The 19,223-nt window shown below is 33.6% G+C and overlaps 11 protein-coding genes across 11 annotated transcripts, besides 3 other annotated features; 6 read left to right on the plus strand and 5 right to left on the minus strand.

The window, feature by feature from the left end:
* Positions 1 to 50: 50 nt before the first annotated feature.
* On the minus strand, positions 51 to 1,813 carry TVAGG3_0482190 (chromosome organization; the record flags this gene model as incomplete). The annotated part of the gene is made up of 1 exon (XM_001305787.2): positions 128 to 1,813. The coding sequence occupies one exon, from the start codon at positions 1,811 to 1,813 to the stop codon at positions 128 to 130; it is 1,686 nt and encodes a 561-aa protein (XP_001305788.2).
* Positions 1,814 to 2,114: 301 nt separating this feature from the next.
* TVAGG3_0482200 (armadillo (ARM) repeat-containing protein family) lies at positions 2,115 to 5,096 on the minus strand (the record flags this gene model as incomplete). Its single annotated transcript, XM_001305786.1, has 1 exon — positions 2,342 to 4,948. The coding sequence occupies one exon, from the start codon at positions 4,946 to 4,948 to the stop codon at positions 2,342 to 2,344; it is 2,607 nt and encodes an 868-aa protein (XP_001305787.1).
* Positions 5,097 to 5,155: 59 nt separating this feature from the next.
* Positions 5,156 to 5,964, minus strand: TVAGG3_0482210 (uncharacterized protein; the record flags this gene model as incomplete). Its single annotated transcript, XM_001305785.1, has 1 exon — positions 5,214 to 5,942. One exon carries the CDS (start codon positions 5,940 to 5,942, stop codon positions 5,214 to 5,216), a length of 729 nt encoding a protein of 242 aa, XP_001305786.1.
* Positions 5,965 to 6,269: 305 nt separating this feature from the next.
* Positions 6,270 to 6,878, minus strand: TVAGG3_0482230 (uncharacterized protein; the record flags this gene model as incomplete). Its single annotated transcript, XM_001305784.1, has 1 exon — positions 6,270 to 6,878. The coding sequence occupies one exon, from the start codon at positions 6,876 to 6,878 to the stop codon at positions 6,270 to 6,272; it is 609 nt and encodes a 202-aa protein (XP_001305785.1).
* An 82-nt stretch (positions 6,879 to 6,960) lies between these two features.
* TVAGG3_0482220 (STKc CK1 domain-containing protein) lies at positions 6,961 to 8,028 on the minus strand (the record flags this gene model as incomplete). Its single annotated transcript, XM_001305783.1, has 1 exon — positions 6,961 to 8,028. One exon carries the CDS (start codon positions 8,026 to 8,028, stop codon positions 6,961 to 6,963), a length of 1,068 nt encoding a protein of 355 aa, XP_001305784.1.
* A 1,520-nt stretch (positions 8,029 to 9,548) lies between these two features.
* Positions 9,549 to 9,585: a mobile genetic element.
* Positions 9,586 to 10,144: 559 nt separating this feature from the next.
* Positions 10,145 to 10,182: a mobile genetic element.
* A 314-nt stretch (positions 10,183 to 10,496) lies between these two features.
* Positions 10,497 to 19,223: part of a mobile genetic element that runs on past the window's edge.
* On the plus strand, positions 10,787 to 12,332 carry TVAGG3_0482270 (kinase-related family; the record flags this gene model as incomplete). The annotated part of the gene is made up of 1 exon (XM_001305782.1): positions 10,787 to 12,332. A coding segment is annotated over one exon (1,546 nt), but the record flags the coding sequence as incomplete, so codon positions are not given.
* Positions 12,401 to 12,896, plus strand: TVAGG3_0482280 (protein of unknown function, DUF4106 family; the record flags this gene model as incomplete). Its single annotated transcript, XM_051235882.1, has 1 exon — positions 12,401 to 12,896. A coding segment is annotated over one exon (496 nt), but the record flags the coding sequence as incomplete, so codon positions are not given.
* TVAGG3_0482290 (protein of unknown function, DUF4106 family) lies at positions 12,914 to 13,791 on the plus strand (the record flags this gene model as incomplete). Its single annotated transcript, XM_051235883.1, has 1 exon — positions 12,914 to 13,791. A coding segment is annotated over one exon (878 nt), but the record flags the coding sequence as incomplete, so codon positions are not given.
* Positions 14,538 to 15,271, plus strand: TVAGG3_0482300 (protein of unknown function, DUF4106 family; the record flags this gene model as incomplete). The annotated part of the gene is made up of 1 exon (XM_051235884.1): positions 14,538 to 15,271. A coding segment is annotated over one exon (734 nt), but the record flags the coding sequence as incomplete, so codon positions are not given.
* TVAGG3_0482310 (uncharacterized protein) lies at positions 17,126 to 17,509 on the plus strand (the record flags this gene model as incomplete). Its single annotated transcript, XM_051235885.1, has 1 exon — positions 17,126 to 17,509. One exon carries the CDS (start codon positions 17,126 to 17,128, stop codon positions 17,507 to 17,509), a length of 384 nt encoding a protein of 127 aa, XP_051093709.1.
* TVAGG3_0482320 (uncharacterized protein) lies at positions 17,538 to 18,027 on the plus strand (the record flags this gene model as incomplete). The annotated part of the gene is made up of 1 exon (XM_051235886.1): positions 17,538 to 18,027. A coding segment is annotated over one exon (490 nt), but the record flags the coding sequence as incomplete, so codon positions are not given.

Here is a 19,223-nt window from a genome sequence, read left to right on the forward strand (position 1 = left end):
CGAAACCCCAGATTAGAAATTGCGTAAAAAGTTATTTAAATCATAAAAATCCGAACAAATATTTAATAAACAAAAAAATAATAATAAATTCTATAGCAAACAAAAAAATTGAGAAGGTATATCAAGTTCATTTTTCCTCCATATCATGCATATGAACTTGTCTTCTTGTTAAAATTCTTGAAGAAGTTTTAATCAAATCTTCTTCCTTTTTCTCTTTCATATCCTTCTCAGATATTACTTTGAGAGGTATTTCGATATCCCGGCTGCTGTAGAAGACAGAAAGTAAAGTATTCTTGGATAAATCCACTTTTGCGTCTTTTCTTCTTCTTGTGTTTCTCTTTGTGTCCTTATCTGGTTGTCTATCGGCCCATTCATCGGAAGGAGTCGGCCAAGGAAGGTCGCTATCGAATGGAAGCAATAATTCTTCATCTTTAACGAGAGCTCCGTATTTTCTTGACTTTTCATGTGCCATTGGACCTTGTACGTGATGCGCAAATAGTAAAGCGCGGACAGTTCCTTTAACTTTGACTAATTTCGGGTGACAATTGTAATGAAAAGATCTTCTGATATGTTGGCTAATAGAAAAGCTCGTACGATCTGTATCTATCACAAAGTCACTATCGGGAACACTCACGTATGTTGCTTTGATTCCGTTTTCTGAATTCGCTTCAAAAAAGTGACACAAAAAACCGGGAACTTCACATATAAATTGACCATCTGCTAAAGGAGTTGCTGGTGTAATACGGCCATTTGCGAAAAGAAGCTGAACGGGGTGCAATGGCTGATCGTATTTAGGAATCGACATCTTATCCAACAACATTTGAGCTCTTTCGCTTGTTTTGAAGGTATTAAAGGCTACGAACAAAGAAGGGCGGGCTTCTGGAACCTTCTCGTACAGGAGCTGCATAGCAAGATTATCAATCGCCTTGAAAAGAACTTTTTTTTCAATACGAAGGATATCTGTTAAAGTTGACGTCAACAGACTCCAAAAAGCTTCATCTTCTTCGAACAGGGATGATGCAAATGCATTAAAGTAGCGCGCAATTGTCTCATTGAAATGCAATTCTCCTTTATTTAAATCTGCCAAAATAAAGTTACGGAATTTACCCTTAGGAATTTTCGCTACCATTTCCGCGTAGTTTGCCTGTATCAAAACCGTAAAATCTCGAAACTGATTTTCAGGTAATCGATAATAAGGCACAGAAAGCTGTCCACCACCGCAGAACGAGCATATAAAATGCGGCGGGTTCCTTCCGTACCCCAGATCAGCGCATGATTTATGTACCCAATACTTGCATTTCACGCATTGGATGATTGGCTCATCGTATTTCTTAGAATTACCGCATCTGCATCTTATTGGCTTGTTCTTGCAGAACGGGCATAGGAACTTCTCGTTAGGAACGCTCCTTGCTATGTTCATGCACAATCCATGCAGCCAGTAATTGCAGTTTTCGCATTGGATCATGAATCCGTTATCTACTTGTCTGCCACATACGCATCGAATCCCGTACGACCCGCTCACAGCATCGCTGAATAAACCTGGTTCCGGTAAATCGATTTCTCGTGCTGGTGTTACTGGTCTTGGGAATCTTTTCTTAAACATTGCAGGGTCTATTTCCTGCTGTTGTGCTTTTTGAGGTTCTGTTTGCTGTAACATCGGTGAAATTTGAGGTTTTTGCATTGATATTTGAGGAATTATGTTTGGAGTTGGAAGAACAGACCGTGCCTGCTTCATCGGTATCGTTGTACGTGCCTTTTGCCGTGGAGTCATCATCAGATGGCTGATCCCAGATACGGCAGGAATCGGCAGCATACAAAAAATTTTGGAATCAGTTCACTTCACATTGAAATTTTTGTCCTGATTTTTGATATATCTGTAATTGTTTGTGTTTCTAGTAAACAAAAATTTTAAACCATAATTTGAACTTCTTTCAAAAGATTTTGTGATTAAATTTAGTGATGAATATATGTCATACGGCATAACGACTATCATAATATGTTTTAACTACTTCTAAAACGGTGTTCTACATGAGTTATTCATGAAATTTATGATTTCATAAACAGATAAATTTTGAAATAAATGAAAATTTTTAATCGATTTCTGTTATTGGCATATAATATTGATTAGCATATTGAATCTATAATGAATTTATATTAGATCATGAAAAAATAAGCTGTATTTACATTAAATAAATTGTGTATTTGAACAAATAGTCCATAAGCATCATTCTATATATGTTTACTAGATTAATTCTATTGAACTTATCAAAATACTATAAACTGATTAGTTAATCATGGTATAAATTCATGTTTATTTTTAATAACAATACAAATATCTCTTTTAGTTAGTTTGACTGCCAATTTTGGCATTATAATAAGCTGTAGCATTCAATGAATCAAACGGTAATTCATAATCTGGTATTGCGTGTTCATCAATATCTCCTTCATCGAATAAACAGATATCTTCTTCATATTCATCACTACTACTCTCTATGTAAGCTTTATTATTCTTTTTATCTAATAAAAACATAGCAGAATTGATTAATTCTTCAGAATTTCTCTGTTTTCCTAAAGAAGTGAGAACAATCACTGTATATTTAATAGTTCGATTATCGCATTTTGAAATATTCCTTAATCTCCTCAAAATTGCTTCAATTACTTCGTCATTCACATTTTGGCAAATTTCATCTTCATTTATTAAAATTCCTGATGCAAGAAGCATTACGCTTGTTGAGAATACTGATATCTCTGTGTCATCATTCAAAAACATAAAAGATCTCTGAACAATTTCAAAAACAGAAGAATTTTGTTCCATTTTTTGGACCAAGAAAGCCAAAACAAAAGGAATTGATGCCAAAAATAGTCCTAAATCTGTTTGTTGTATTACATTGTCAATAAATTCAATAAAAACTTGCATTTTTTCTGATGCAACGAAATTATTGAAATCTTTGATCAAACAGATAATGAGACCAAGACTTTTTTCAATTAAATCATATTGTCCTTCTTCATTTTCAGTGATTTGGTTGAGAACATCAAAAATATTGTAAATTGTCATTGGAACTTCAGTTAATTTGTTTTTGAGTGATGTGAGTATGCAGCAAAGTTGCATTTCACTCATAGAATTGCGATAATTCAACAGTGAATTCAAAATAAAATCAATAATATTTTCAGATTCGTTTTTAAACGTGTCTATAGGTAACGAATCGATGATTGCAGCTACAGAGACCAATAATTCACTTCCGTTTGATGATGGATCTGACTCTTCTGTCATTTGAGAAGCGTATTCTTCCCATAACTTCATCATTGTTGAAATTAAATCAACTGACGAGTCAATAACATTATTTGGATACGATGTAGCCACTAAAGAAATGACTTGTTGAAGTTTTTTGTGGTTAAATGTTTCAAGAAGAGTCAAAGATGTCTGAATTATCTCCATAACGTCATAATGTTGGGCCACATTGAATGATTTATCATCATGTGATGCCAACAATAGAAGACAACCAGCGAATCGGCCTAATTCGCTTGGATCTGTTAAAATTACTTGGCAACTGAGGTCAATAATAAAAGAATGTGTTTCTATTGATCCAACAGAACTATTTTCAGCAATTCTTGATAGAAAATTAAGAAATTGCAACCGAATATAAATATTATTCGAATAATCAATGGATTTGATGATCGGATCAACAACAGATTCATCAAATTTTACAAATTGAGAACAAATAGATAACAAAAATAGCTTTGATTCCAAAATTGACTCATCTTCACATCCTTCAGCGAAATGCTCAATAATATAATCAATTATTCGTGGCTGCTCATTGTACATTGCCTTTAACAAGTAGTATATGCATCCTCTTGTGATTTTGTCACCAGATTTTTCTTTAATATTCACACAGAAGTAATAATATTGAAGAGGATTCTGTTCCATGAGAGCTACATCTTCTTGTGTCAATTTTGATACGTTGTAAATGAACTTTGTTATGAATTCTTCTGAAATTAAAATTTCCAAGTGAATTCCACGGTTAATCATGGTTTTAAATATGGGAATAATGGATGTTACGATATCAGAATTATCAGAAGCTTGTTCATATAGCTGTATAAGGCTATTTATTATTGAAATTGAATAATCTTCTTTAATAAATGCGGAAAACTCTCTTTTTGTGGAACTTACTTGGTCAGGATTACCATAATTATTGATCAGAATGTGAACAATCCCTTTACTGTACTCATAAACAGTCAATAAATGTTTTCTTAGCTGAATCATTTGTTCTCTTAGATCTGGAGATGCAAGAAGTTGTGGAACAATCTGTATAAGCTGTAATGTACATTCATTTAGGCATGCTGAGTCTACTTTTTCTAATAAAATTGATAAAATACTAAATATATAATCAATCATATCTATGAATACAAAACTAAGTGGTCCATCGCCTGTTTCTGTAAAAATATTGTTCATTATTTCAACAAATTGTGGAATTAACGTATTTGAGTAAGCTTCTAAGTTAAAATCTTTTTTATTGGAATATTCAATGAATGTAGATGCAAAGCATAATGAAATTACTGTTTTTTCAATGGTTTCATGCTTAATAATTTCATTTATTACGATTGGAAGATAACGATTGACTAATAAAGGATGGGGTATGAATATTTTTGATAAGCATCGATTCAAAAATCTAATTTGTTCGTAATTGATTTCCAGAAGTAGATCAAAGAGATGATCAGATAATAATTGAAGGCTTTCATACGAATACTTATGGGTACCAAGCATCTTGTATATCACATATAAAACATTGGTTACTATTATGTGATTTTGCTCTGTTTTAATCTGGTCAAGTAGATTTAGTAAAAAATTTAGATATCCAGGATCCTTCATTGCCTCTAATATGGCATTTGTTGCATTTGTTCTCGAATCCTCATACTCAGATGACATATCCGAGAACAGTTGCAACTCCATAATTTCTGTTGAAACAAAAAATGAATAGTTATTACTAAAATTATGTACACATATTGGAATGCCAATATGATTTTCAAACTATTTCTAGTTTCAAGCCAAAAATATTATTGTCTTTTTTATCAATCCTATCTTAAATTGCAAAGTTCATCGGGGAAGATGTTATGCTACTGGAATACTTTTTAAATCATTGTTATTTAATTGATCCATTTACAGAATTAAAATTTTATTAAATAAAAAAATCAACGAATAAATATATATAAGCACCTTACTGGTTAGCTGGGGCGGGTTCATCTTTAACAACAGCTTCTTCGACATCATCGACTTCATCCTTGACTTCGGCTTTGAGACTTAATGAATTTCCTTGTTTATCCTTCTTTTCTTGAGGTTTGTTCTCCTGTGGCTTCATGCCTTGGCTAATATTAGTCTGGTTATTTCCCTGGTTCTGTTCCTTGTCATCCATTGGCTCAAGTTTTTTCTCAACTTCAGCGCGAAGAGATGTAGAGTTTTCGTTCTGGTTCTCCTCCTTGTTTTCATCTTCCTTTGACTTTTGTGGTGACTTTGTCGATGGTGAATCCTTTGTTGTCTGTGGTTCTGTTTTGCTGAATTTGTAATCATCCTGGCGTTTCTTCTTAGCATTTGGATCTGAGAAGCCGTATGAGCCAACGCCATTATGGGTCATTCTCCAAACCTGATGCTCGTGATCACGTTCATGCTCAAAGAAATCTGCACGATTGATGTATGATGTTCTGTAAACAATGGCATGATACATTTTTTCGTTCTCATATGTAATTCTCTGTTGCTCTTCTCTTTGTGCCTTGCCGTGAAGTGAAACAGGCCTTAATGGTTTGTTAAGTAATTTATTCTGAGCAGAAGCCGCGCGTTTGATAGCGTTTTGATTCTTAATCTTTTGAAGGGCTTCAAGATGAAGCTTGTATTGCCTTGAGCGCTCTTGCATTGAGCAAATGCGGCTCACTTCGGGAATTGCGCGAAACATTCTGAAATAACGAATATTTTGAGTTTACAAACGTACTCAAATTTTGTTCAATTGATTTTCCTCTTATTTTCTAGAATTTGAATGTCTATATCATAACAATCATTTTCCTCTTTCGCACTTTTTAAAATTTTGTAGATTTGGGGTTGGTGGGAAATTATGCCCACCTAAAATTTATCAGATTCCTTACATTCGATCACCAACATAATATATCATGTGAAGTAAATTATATATTATGAGGAATTCTTTCAATTTGTGAAAAAATATTGAATCAATTATTATTATGATATTATACACTTTATTATAAACAAAACAAAAACAATCGCCTGATTAAGAACTTGGACTGGATCTTCTGAGGTTCAAAAATAGTGTAATGATGTCTTTTACTTGTTGAAGCTGAAATGGACCTACCTTTGTATCTTCTGAATCAATATTTGTCCTAATAAGTAAGTATGTTCCATCAGGAGTAAGGCTTACTGTTTGGATTTTTGACATATTAATAACCTTTGCAATTTCTCTATCACGACTGATTGCAAATCCATTTTTATTGAAGAGTAATCTTTGCTTATTGGATTTCATCCAAGATGTACTAATTGTTTCAATTGACATTTCGGAATATTGAAGAGGTTTCTTAATTTCAATCTTATATTGCTTTGTAAGGGACACAAGTCTTGAAATCAATGCTAGTGTTTCATATCTACTTGGCATACAAATTATTACGGAAATTTGACCGATATCAGATGTTGAAACAAGTAAAATCGAATTTTGAGATTCTATAAGTTCTTCTGCTGATGTTACAATATCAAAATCTATTGGAGAAGCGAAAAGACATGGCGGTTCTGGAGATTTTGAAATAAAAAGCCAGTTATTTTCCAATGTTATCCAACACGAAGCAATAGACTTCGGTTTGGAAGGAAATGAATACGCTCCAAATGCCATAAATTTATTCATCTTTTTCAGCTAAATTAAAAAAGTGACAAAGAATTATTCGAATTTGCATCATACAATAAAAAACAAAAGTTTATATAAGAGTTTGAATACGAGTAGCAGGCTTTACGGCAGGAGTTGAGATATATTGTGACATTTTGACTCTTCGAACGTTCTTATTTCTAGAGTTATCACTAATAATATCAATTGCGCTCTTTTGGAGCTGCGAAACTTGTTTTGGGGCCTGCAATATATGGTTAAGGGACGATGAGGACTGTAAAGCAAGATTGCACCAGTCATATTTGTCATCATAACAAAATCCTTCTCGGACGAACAAGTCCTTGAAGATTTCTCTATATAATGAATAATGAGGAGTATCTGTAAAATCTAATCTTCTAATATCATCTAAGAAAAACTTGAATTCTCTCGGAATTCCCGCACATAATACATCTGAGGGAGTATCAAGCTTTTTCTGAAGAATAGCATCATATTTATCTTTCTTAGTTGCAGCTTTTACGTTCTGCCATGGCAAAGATCCTTTAAGTAAATAAATTATCATATAAGCAATGGCTTCTAAGTCATCTCTCCTTGAGGGTTCGATTCCGATATGTGTATTGATTGATGCATAGCGAGCTGTACCTGTCATCGGGCGTCCCTCGCGATATTCGATATGTTGGTGGGTTTTGAAATCAATATATCTCGAGGATATGCCGAAATCTATTGCGTAGATAACATTTGCATTGTTTCTCAAACCTACCAAGAAGTTTTCTGGTTTAATATCACGATGTAAATAGCCTTTTGAATGGATATATTCGATTCTGGAAAGTAATTGAAGAGTTATCATCAGAACAGTTTTAAGAGATAGCTTCCTTTTGCATTTGTTAAAGCAGTCTTCGAGAGAATCTCCAAGTAATTCCATGACCAAAACATTATAATCACCTTCTCTGCCGGACCAATATACTTTAGGAATGCCAGCTCCTCCTGCCATCAATGTATATAGCTTTTTCTCGTTAGCAATTTGTGAAGGTCTTGTATAAACTGCTTCCAATTTGACAGCGACTTTCTCATTGTTGTCAACATTCTCTGCATAGTAAATTTCACCGAATGAGCCACCGCCAACTTTTTTCTTTAAGCTGTATTTTTGGCCCACTCGCAAATCCATTTATAAATATTGAGGAAACCCTAACAAAAAATTGAAGGAAACTTTTTATAAAAAAAGTAAACAGTTGCAAAAATTTGCAAAATTTGATTGAATTGATTTCAATTTATGAATGCATTATTTACATGATTGTGAATAATCTGATATGATCAAATGACATTTTGATTTTTTATGAAAAATTTAACTGAAATTAAGATATACTACTAATATGCAAATATAATTGTAAATAGGCATCGTTTTTTGTTCAATTTTTTAGGTATTGAATTTACTTCTCAATTTTTTTATATCCTGACGAATGCAAATACTATGGGAAATATAAGACGATGCTTAAGTTACATCTAAAAACTATTGATTAATGTGACTATTAGAGTGAAATATTCCTTTGTAACCGGTTTCCCCTATAGAAAATGATAATATTCATATGAAATATATGAAAGTATGCAGAAACAGGCAATAATTAAACTATTTATCCACTTATTAATGGTCTTTATATATATAACACAGGAAAAATAGTCTATTTCATGATGGGAAAGTTTGAAAGCAAAGTTGTTATATGTCATCCATTGTATCCTCCCTGAAAGTTTCACCTACACTAGTCAATCCTATCTAGTTTTAGTATAACCTATCAATTTGAACCATATAATGAACCAATGAAGGCGAAAGTTTTTTTTTGAATTCTTTTCGTCAGGAAAAGTGACAAAATTATCATTATCATCGGGCTTCAATGCTAAAAAGATAAATTTATGAGATTGCATTGTGATGATGCATATAATTACAATGCAATCTCAAGTATGAAAAATGCAAAAAGGTTCAGTTGGTTTCAATACTTTGGTAATACAGTTAAGGGTGCACCCGTATGTACGTTTATTTGAGAGGAGGAGGATTACCCTCTCAATTTTGAGGGATTCGTTAGTTTATTTTCTCGATGAATATGCAATAAAATTTGATTTTTACCTTATCAATATACTTCATATAATATACACATGTTCATGTAAAAACTTTTTTCCAAAATCCTCAGGAATATAAATCCAAGGTGAAGTCATTTTTCTATCCCTGGGATAGACGATACACCCAAAATGTCACCTTTTTGGGATTATGTTTTTTTTTAAGGGTTCTCGCTGGCGACCCCCCACGTTCGTCGAAAAAAAAATTGGTGATTGGGGGGTCGCCAGCAAAAATCAATTTTTTTTCGACGAACGGGGGGTCGCCAGCGAGAACCTTAAAAATAAACCTCTGAAATTTTAAAAAAGAAAAAAGTGTGAAAATCCCTTTGATTCGAACCAATGGACTTGACGATTATACTATGACTCTTACCATTGAACTATGACTCTAAGGGTTCGAAAATTTATTTGGTGATAATATAAACTTTAATGAAAAATTAATCAGATCAATTTAGAAATATTTATTTCATAATATTGAATGAATGTATAAATCTAAATAGTATATTATCAAAAAAAAATAAAAAATAAAAAATAAAAAAAAATAAAAATAAAAATAAAAAATTAATAATAATAGTACCATTGTAATAAACAGAAATTCATCAAAAGTGACAGCTCTCAATTTTTTGACATTTGTAAATTCTAAATTGAATGAGAAAAATGAAATAATACTAAGCATAATACAATATTCTAGATTTAATTATAATTAGGGAAAAGTTAGTTTTGAGAGTACTTTTCATAGGCATATAGAATGAAATCTTCTGAAAAAGAATATCACATAAACTCATATTATTTTCTAATATATAACTATTTTATATAAAAATCAAATTCAATGATCTTAAAAGCGAAGGATAAACCTCAAAATTTACGAATATAATGAGTGGGAATATTTCATATGGTTTTATGATAGATAAGCATTATATTACCACTCATTATATTCGTAAATTTTGAGGTTTATCCTTCGCTTTTAAGATCATTGAATTTGATTTTTATATAAAATAGTTATATATTAGAAAATAATATGAGTTTATGTGATATTATTTTTCAGAAGATTTTGTGTTCTTCTTCAAAATTTTATTTTTTTTTTATTAAAAAGAATCTTTACAAAATATACATTTACTTTAATTAATATTTAAAAACGTGCTCTATCAAAAGTTCCAAAAATTCAATATTTTAGCTTTTCTGAGGTGTCACTTTTGATGAATTTCTGTTTACAACACCATCACCACAATTAGCAAATTCAAAAGATATATTGTTGCATGCTAAGATCAGTCATAATGTAAACCTCTCAATTTTATTGTCGTGGGAAGTATCTCAATTCCTTCAAAAAAATTGAAAAACTATTTAATTTTAAAAATATATGTGCTTCTTAAAATGACTCAAAAAATTTTATTATAAAATAATATATAATATTAAAAATCCCACAACATTTTTTTACTTTACATAATCGTACTTCCTCGACGATTAATTTCCACTCAATTTCTATCGTTGACCGAACTTAGCATGCAACAATATGAATTGCTATCGATCTAAAAAAAAAAAAAAAAAAAAAAAAGGGTAGTGGGGCCTCCAGGCACTTCGTGCCCTCTAGCCCTGAAGATGTTTAGTATAACTTTGTCCGGACAAGTAAGGGTCTATCGTCGCTACAGGAAAAGTTACGGGCGTTCCAAGGAAGTATACTTTGAGAAGCCTTTTTCCCCTTATAGAATGAGATAGGACCGTTATTTTACAAAACTAACAACACGTTGACCGAGTAGTTTTTTGTGCTGAACAAATAGTGTCATATAAACATCTGTCAAAAACTGTTTTTTACTTCACTTAAAATGCCACGTAAGCTACGTAAGAATATACGTAAGAGGAAGAGAGCATTGAAACATCCAATAGTAAAACTGACACCACAACAACAGTTGCAACAACAAATGCTGAATGACCCCACTATGTTGCAACAAATGTCAAGCAATCCTATGCTTTTAAACCGAGTTTTTGGTGCACAGAGTGGAGGTTTAAGAGCGGCACTTTTAGCGAAAATGGCAGGCTATGGTGGAGCTGCAGACGGAACAGCCTATAACCCTCAAAGTCAAATGAATTTGAGTTCACTCAAAAATCAAATATCAGATGTCAAAAAGTCAAACATAGACATACAGAAGCAAATAAGTGAAAACGAAAAGAAACTAGAATATGACAGACACACAAAGAAACTCAATGAGTTAAACGTAGAGAAAAAGAAGAAAGAAGAACAACTGAAAGAACTAAGTACAGAGGAATATGCGAAAAAAGTGTCAGAAAAAGCAGCAGAAGTAGCAAAAATGGAACAAGATGTTATAAATTTGAAAAACCATACTACTCAATATAAAGTACTGAAAGATGAAGAAATAAAACAAAAAGCCCTGAAGACATATATGGATAGCGATGAGTATAAAAAAGAAGTTGAAGCAAATGTAAAGGCAGAAAAACTTTTACAGTTGCAAAACCAAACCGTACAGTATGAAAACTTAGCACAAGAAAGTAAAAATAACGACGCAGCCATGCAAAAGGCAATGAAAAGCGCAGAATATATAAAAGCTAACAATGACTGGTTAGATGCCCAAGCCAACGCTAAAGCAGCCCAACTTATAGGGTCAATAAGGACAAAAATACAAGCGGATGAAGACAGTTCAAATGAAGCTTTAACAAATGCTGACTTTAAGAACGCCTTCGAAGCTCTTCATAGTAAGGTGAAACTAGTGAACGACTTCTCATCTGGAAAGAAACTGAAGTCTGAAGGTTTCGACAAAGAGTTAAGAGAAGTAGCACAAAATATGACGAAAATAACAGATGCAGCAACGAGACAGGCAGTTCAAAGTGCCTATGACGCCGTTAGAGCAACTGTTGTGGAAAGTCAAGAAAAAGAGTTACAACAGACCAAAACAGACCTAGTAAATGCTTTCTTAAAAACGAAAAGTCAGGTAGGACATTATGCTGCAGATGGAACATATGTGCCAGCTGGTGGAACTTATATACCAGCTGGTGGAACTTATATACTAGCTGGTGGAACTTATATACCACCAAACCCTCCAAGAGAAGCACCTGCACCAGGACTACCTAAAACATTTACATCGTCACATGGACACAGACACAGGCATGCACCAAAACCAACACAACAACCAACACAACAACCAGCACAACAACAACAACCAGCACAACAACCACCTCCACAACCAGCACAGCAACCAACAGTTCAAAACCCTGCACAACAACCACCTCCACAACCAGCACAGCAACAACAACCACAAACAGAGCAAGGACATAAAAGAAGTAGAGAACAAGGAAACCAAGAATTCTTAAAAATGCTTAAAGAAGACTATGGTTACCCAGATACTCTTGACTTTAGTGACAGATATAAAGAAGCTATTAGAAAGTTCAAGGAAGGAAATACTGACCCGAACCTATTTAGCTTTATGGTTCAGCACCAAATGGGATATAATTTCAAACCTGGAAAATACAAGCTCGCTAAGGGATATGATTTAATAGCATATCATCCAAATGACATGAACGAATTTACTCCGAGATATTTGGTGTCAGAGATAAATGATGATTCAACTATCTTCATGAAACGCGTAAAAAATAGAGACGGAACGAAAGAACAAAGGCTTATGAATGCGGATGACTTAAATAGGGAACTTGTTGAAAACGGTCTCGGAATATATGAAATGCCAGCAGATGAGGTACAAGAAACTCCACAGGAAGAAGTTCAGATACAACCAGACATGGAAGAAATAGTTCAGCAACAACAGCTAGAAGAGCCTGAAGGAAACGAACAAGTCCCTCCTTTGGAAACTAACTTCACAGAACTAGATGAAGATTTGGAACAGCCGAAAAATCTTGACCCTCAACAAGAGTATGAGGTGAATATGGAATCTTTCCAAGAGTCTAAAAAAAATTCGGCTGACATAGTAGAAGAATATCGAAAAATGTTTGCCGACATACAAAAGACTCCAACACCAGATGAAAATATTCAGCATAGAATGGAAGTACTGAAAGAAAATGTACGCAAATACAATAACCCTTTTTACTTACGACCATATAACGTTCAATCTTTGGCTGAACTCGGTGAAAATAAAAGGTTAAATTTCAACAAAACATATAGAAATGAAACATTGTTTAAAGTTCATTCAGAACCTAACCAATATGGAAACAAACCTACTTTTGTTTCTGCAGACTATGGAACTACAATGAGATGGGGTCATAAAGCTAACCCGGATAGGTGGTTCATAAACTTACAACCACAATTCCAAGAAGTTGTAGACGCAATGGAAGTCAATGGTGAACCAGATATAGCTGGTATTTTCAGCGCGGCTTTAATGCCATTGAAAGATATGAAACATGCAGATATTTTGGACCAGTATGAAATGAACATGGCTGATGGAAATATAACACCTGACGTTCTAAAACATTTATCTCAAAGAACTACACAGAACCATAAAGATGGTATATTTGGTGAAGAGTTTAGAAAGAAAGTTAGGGAGAGCGAAGGAAGAGAACCTATTGTACATGACCTTGCAAACGAAAGTTTGCAAAATGTCATAAAAACTTACTTTGCAGACAATGAACCGAGAAGGGATGAATATTTAAGAAAACTCAAATGGACAGTACCAAATGAAATGTTAGTATTGAAAAACATGTTCCTTGACAAAATAAAACCAACTACAGAAATAAATGACGCAAGACTGAAACATTGGGTAAAAGCTTTCCCATTCACAAAAGATATTGTTGGTAACATGGAAAGAAAACCAGAATGGCTACAAAAACATATATTTGGAAACGAGCTTATTCCATATGGACAAGCTCTGTTTGAAGAGCTTGAACCGGAAACTCAGGAAAGAGTCATGCAAACAATACGCGAAGACTCAAATACAAACTATGACAAACTCTTTCTAGGATATAGGTTACCTGAGATGGGCGACCAGAGCCCAAAGGCAAAAAGGACATGGAAAATTTACAACATACTAGGTGAACATGAGGCAAAGATGCAACAACTTGAAGCAGAGGGCAAGTTACCAAAAGCGACACCAAAGAAGAAGAGAAGAGTAGAACAAAGTGAAAGTAGTGAAGAAGTAACTTCATCTAGTGAAAGTAGTGGCAATGAAGGAAAAGAAGAGTTAAAAACTCAGCCAGGAAGAAAGTAAAGCTTGGTCCACGTGGGTTCTATTATGACACATAAATCCAACTATTCTATATTTTTACCCATATGAAATGTACGCCGCTCAGAATATAACGCCAACAGTTTTGGATGCTATGAATGGAAATGTTTCCGAATGGTATAACGAATGCGACAATGCCATTAGAAGGTCAGAAATAGTTCCTGGAACTTACGAATATACAACTGCTGTTTCTTATGGAAACGTAGGTGAGTTTGGAGAAGGTTCTTCAACAACAGTAGATATTGCATGCGACAGGTTTCACATTATTTCTATTGACAACTCATTCTTATACGTGGAACAAGACATTGAAATAAAACCTTCTGCCAAGTTGTCTGACAAGAAAGGTTGCAATGGAATTTTCTATGTCGGATACCAATATGCTCCAGAAGTTTTCATGGGATATAAGATATATTCTAACTCTGACTTAGTTCAAACAGTAACATGGGCAAACTATGAATGGTTCGCTTTGAGAAACTCAGTACAACCACAAGCTAGAGAACAAACAGACCAGTATGCAACTATTGAGAAAATAAGAAGACTTGACCCTAACGTTCCAGGAGTTTATGTTAACCTTTCTGGACAAACTGCAGCAGCAGTAACCAAAGTAAAACTGAAACTTAGAGTTCCTTTGTCATCTTTCCTCATCTTCAGGTTTTTAAGATACTTGCCAAACTGGGCAGGAAAAATTTCTATTGAACTTACTCCAAGCAAAAATAACTTAGTCATTGCACCAACACAAGACCCATTCACTATTACAGACGTAAAGGGAACAAATCAAACGTCATTCGCCGAATTTTGCAAAGACAAAGTTGACTTAGACTTTGGTTTCTCAAACTTCAACAATGAAGTAAACTATTATTTCAATGCTGCTGGAACTGCTTGGGACCCAGTTAAGTTTACATGCGAAAAATTTGAATGCAAGAGAATAGAAAGCAGACTTGCAGTCTATATGTTGGACCCAGATATTTCAAATGCTTTAGCTGCCAAATATATTGCAGTTCCACTTATGTTCCCTATACACCAAATATCTGTCAAAGACTTTGCAGGTGAAGTTGGAAACCAAAGTGCTGACCCAGGTGCAAGAACAGATATTGCTTTAACAACTGCAATGAAACATGCAGATACTATGTTTGTACTGTTCAGACGAACTATAAATGACTATTCTTGTTTCTACAACCCTGGTATTAAATATCATATAAACATAGATGGTAAATATTATCCAAGAGAAGAATATTCTACAGTTGAGGATATGAGGTCATACAACTTGACATTAGATGCTATGAACTTTAACAACAACTTCACAACAACCATTAACCCTGAAATGCAAAGTTCTATTATGCCATATGTGAAAGTATGGACCCATACAGGAAGTCAAAAAACTCAATATACAAATGGAGACCGTTCAAACTTTTGGCTTGGCATTCCATTTGCTGACTCAGAAGACTTTATGGGTGGTATTTCAACTGTTGGTACTGTACAAATACAATATACTGGTGACAGAGACGGTCCAGATGAACTGAGAGCAAAGAAGTTTACAAAACCAATAGCACTTTTCACGGAAGATGCTCTTTTGAAGATTCGTTCGATGAAACCTGCTGGGGCTCCTCAGATTGGCATAACGACAGCTTCCATCGAGCAGATTTTGGCAGCAGGTCAGTAAGTTGTTCTTGAACTGACTTCTCTCCGTCAAATATTGACAGTACGCCAGTTTTGACATAATATTGTATTATAAACTTACCTTTAGAAATATCTGTAAGTTTTGTTGTTATATTTTTGTCAACGTCAAGAACTTTCACCATTTCAGTTATACCAACTTTCTTTGCTTTATGAAAATATTTTGGTTCAGCAAAGACTGCTATTCTATAACATTTTCCATTGTTTGTATAAAGAACTATTCTGTCAATGTATTTGTATTGTTTGTGTGTGTAAACTTTGTTTTGCTTCAATTCGAAGAGATACTCGAATACGTCCATATTTTTATTCTAAGTAAAATGTCATTTCCGAAAAATAGAAGCGTAAGTGTTTCAAAAGGTTTAATGGCGGTGGCAGATGTGAAGTTAAATTCACCAACTCAAACAAACAGTCAAAGTGTTGTTGTCAATGTCAAAGACAGAGATGTTGAAGTGGGGAAACCATACGAAGACCAAGATGGTATAACAATAGTTCCTATAAAAGAACAACCAACATACCCTGAAGTTAGCAGAGACTTAAGTTCTGTTGCAGATATTCGAAACGACTACCAACAACTGAAAGACAAACTTCAAACTCAGGAGAAGATTTGTCAAGCTTTAGGTATAATGTTAAACTTGGTCGAACAAACCCTGTAAAAGTGAACTCATATGTCATTGCACCTCATGAAGTTTTGAAAGAACTATTGAAACTTTTGACAGAGGCAGACGATATAAACATCAAAGAAATAGAACCCGACGTTAGTTGCTGTGGTGTTTCATATAATGTCATTGACAAGATATACGTTATGAAAGGAGGTGAAACGTTGAACTTAAAATATAGTTTCCCAGACGTTATAAAAATATTTGACGACCACAAATTTCATTAAAGTTATTTGCTAAGTAAAATGGCAGAAGACATAGTGGTTTATTATCTATTACGACTAAAAACCCCGAGTCATATAATTCTATAACAACAAACTTACAAGTCCTCAAGGACGATATTGTAAACTAACTTTAAACACAATGACGACTAAAGCCTGTTTTGCTCTTTTGACACCAGAAGACTTTGTTGTTGTGATGGTAAAAAAATACTCCTTTGAAGATACTTACTCAGATATACCACCAACAGGTTTTTGTTGACTTATTTAATACTTTAAGGACGAGTGTAACATGTGCTGCAACTAGAGCAGGTTTCATTATGTTTGGATGTCCGACTGAGTTTACTCTAAACGATATGAGCTATAATACAAAACTTATATCTGGTTTTTACTACCAACAGTTTCCTATAACAGGAAAAGGTGTCATACAAGGAATGTCTATTCCATTGACTTTAAGTACACCTATTTTATATATTGTTTCAAACTTAGGTTCAAAGTGCTATTCGAATGTCGACAGAAACTACTATGACCAAAAGATACTTATGCGTATAAACAACACTTTCTCTGCTGGTTTGCCTATTGTTCATTCGAATGCAGAGTTTTCAGCTTTAGTAAACTCAAACACTTTAGCAAACATAAACTTAACCTTAGTTGACGCAAACTTTGTTCCTGTAAAACTTTTATGTCCTATGTATTTGTCAATGACGGCAGAAAGTTTCGAATTGGAAGATGCAACTGGTGAAAGTATTGTATTACAAGAACAACTTCAACAACAAATAGCTCAAGAACAACAAATGCAACAAATAGCTCAAGAATAAAAAAAATATTTTTTTTATTTTTATAAAAATGTACAGAATAGATGTTTCAGATTTTTATGACTTCCAAGCATTCAGAAATATGTGTCCATTTCGAGACTATAACAAAGCAGTCGAGAATTTGAAACGTTTAGTCATTTATGTCGACTCTGCCCCAGAATGTTATGTCATGAAAGAATGTGATGTTGTCTTTAACAAACCAAGAGCAACAATAGTTTCAGAACAAGAATGTAGACAGAAACTTAAGAAAATAAAAGTCGTACAAGTTGGCATGAAGATGTTAGATGCTTGGGATATCTTATTGTCAAAGTTAGAAGATTTTTCAGTTCGTGGTATAAAGTTTTATACACCATCTCCAAACTTCTATTCTATCTTCACTGGATATAAATATGAACAAGTAGAATGGAAAGAAAATATTATAGAAGCTTGGTTAGACCATGTCAAAGAAATTATATGCAATGGAAACGAAAGAGTCTATGAGTATATCTTATGTTGGTTTGCAAACATCTTACAACATCCAAGTGCTAAAAATGAAACTGCTCTCATTATAATTGGAAAACAAGGAACAGGTAAGAACACGTTCTTTACAGATATCTTATGCAAACTGTTAGAGGGCTATTCGAACCCGAATATGACAAACATAGAAAACATCTGCGGTAAATTTAACTCTTCAATTGAGAATATGAAACTTATAGTTTGCAATGAACTTCAAAGTATAGATACAACAAAAGTTTTGAACTCAGATGCTTTGAAGAGTCTTATAACAGACAAAGTTGGAGTTGTTGAAAGAAAATATAAGACCAAAAGAGTTTGTGAAAAATGTTCAAATTTCATTATGGTTTCAAAACAATGCTGTTCCGATGAAGTTAGAAAGTTCTGACAGAAGATATGTAGTTGTCAGAACGTCAGATTTCATATGCAAGATACAGAATATTTTGACGACTTAGCAGAAACTTTGACATCTGACTTTTACAACCACTTGTTCTCATATTTCATGACATTAGATATTTCTAAGTTCAATCCAAGACAAATTCCACATACCGAAGAGAGACAAACATTGTTAGAAGCAAACAAGAGTGTATATGAACTGTTCATTAGATGAAACTGACTTTGTGTCATTAGATGAAAGGTCATTGTACGATTCGTATAAACAATATTGTCAAGAATATGGTTATATGGCAGCGTCTAAACGTACATTCTTGGCAAATGTCAAAGTCTTTTAGATGTTCAGAATGGTGTATATACAAAGAAAAATTTTTATGAGTAAATTTAAAAAAAAATATTTTTTTATCCGATAGAAAAGATGACGAAATTCATCTCAGTAAACAAGTACATGTCAGGACTTAAAGAAGAACTAGACCCATTCACATATTTGAATGTTTACTTCTACCATTTTGAAAAGTCTTCATTCAGCAAAGTTTGGAACATCGAACCAGTTAAGTTTGCTATTGTGACTAAAAATGGTGCGAAATTTGAAGACTTAGACATAGAAGGTTTGTTAGCAGTCAAAGAAAGTTTGACAGAAGGTTTTCAAACCTTAAAGAAGGCAAAGCATACAAACTTGTTATACCTTATGAACCAAAGAAAGCAGACGACTATGAATATTATGAGTCTAAGAAGTTGAAGTTCAAGGTAAATTGGGTAAAAAGATTTTAGAGTCTAAGCCAGTGTTTACTCCTAAAGAGGAAGAGAACATTGACATTGACCAGAAATGTTC

Source organism: Trichomonas vaginalis, chromosome II (assembly GCF_026262505.1).
Source record: "Trichomonas vaginalis G3 chromosome II, whole genome shotgun sequence".
Lineage (NCBI taxonomy): Eukaryota > Parabasalia > Trichomonadida > Trichomonadidae > Trichomonas > Trichomonas vaginalis.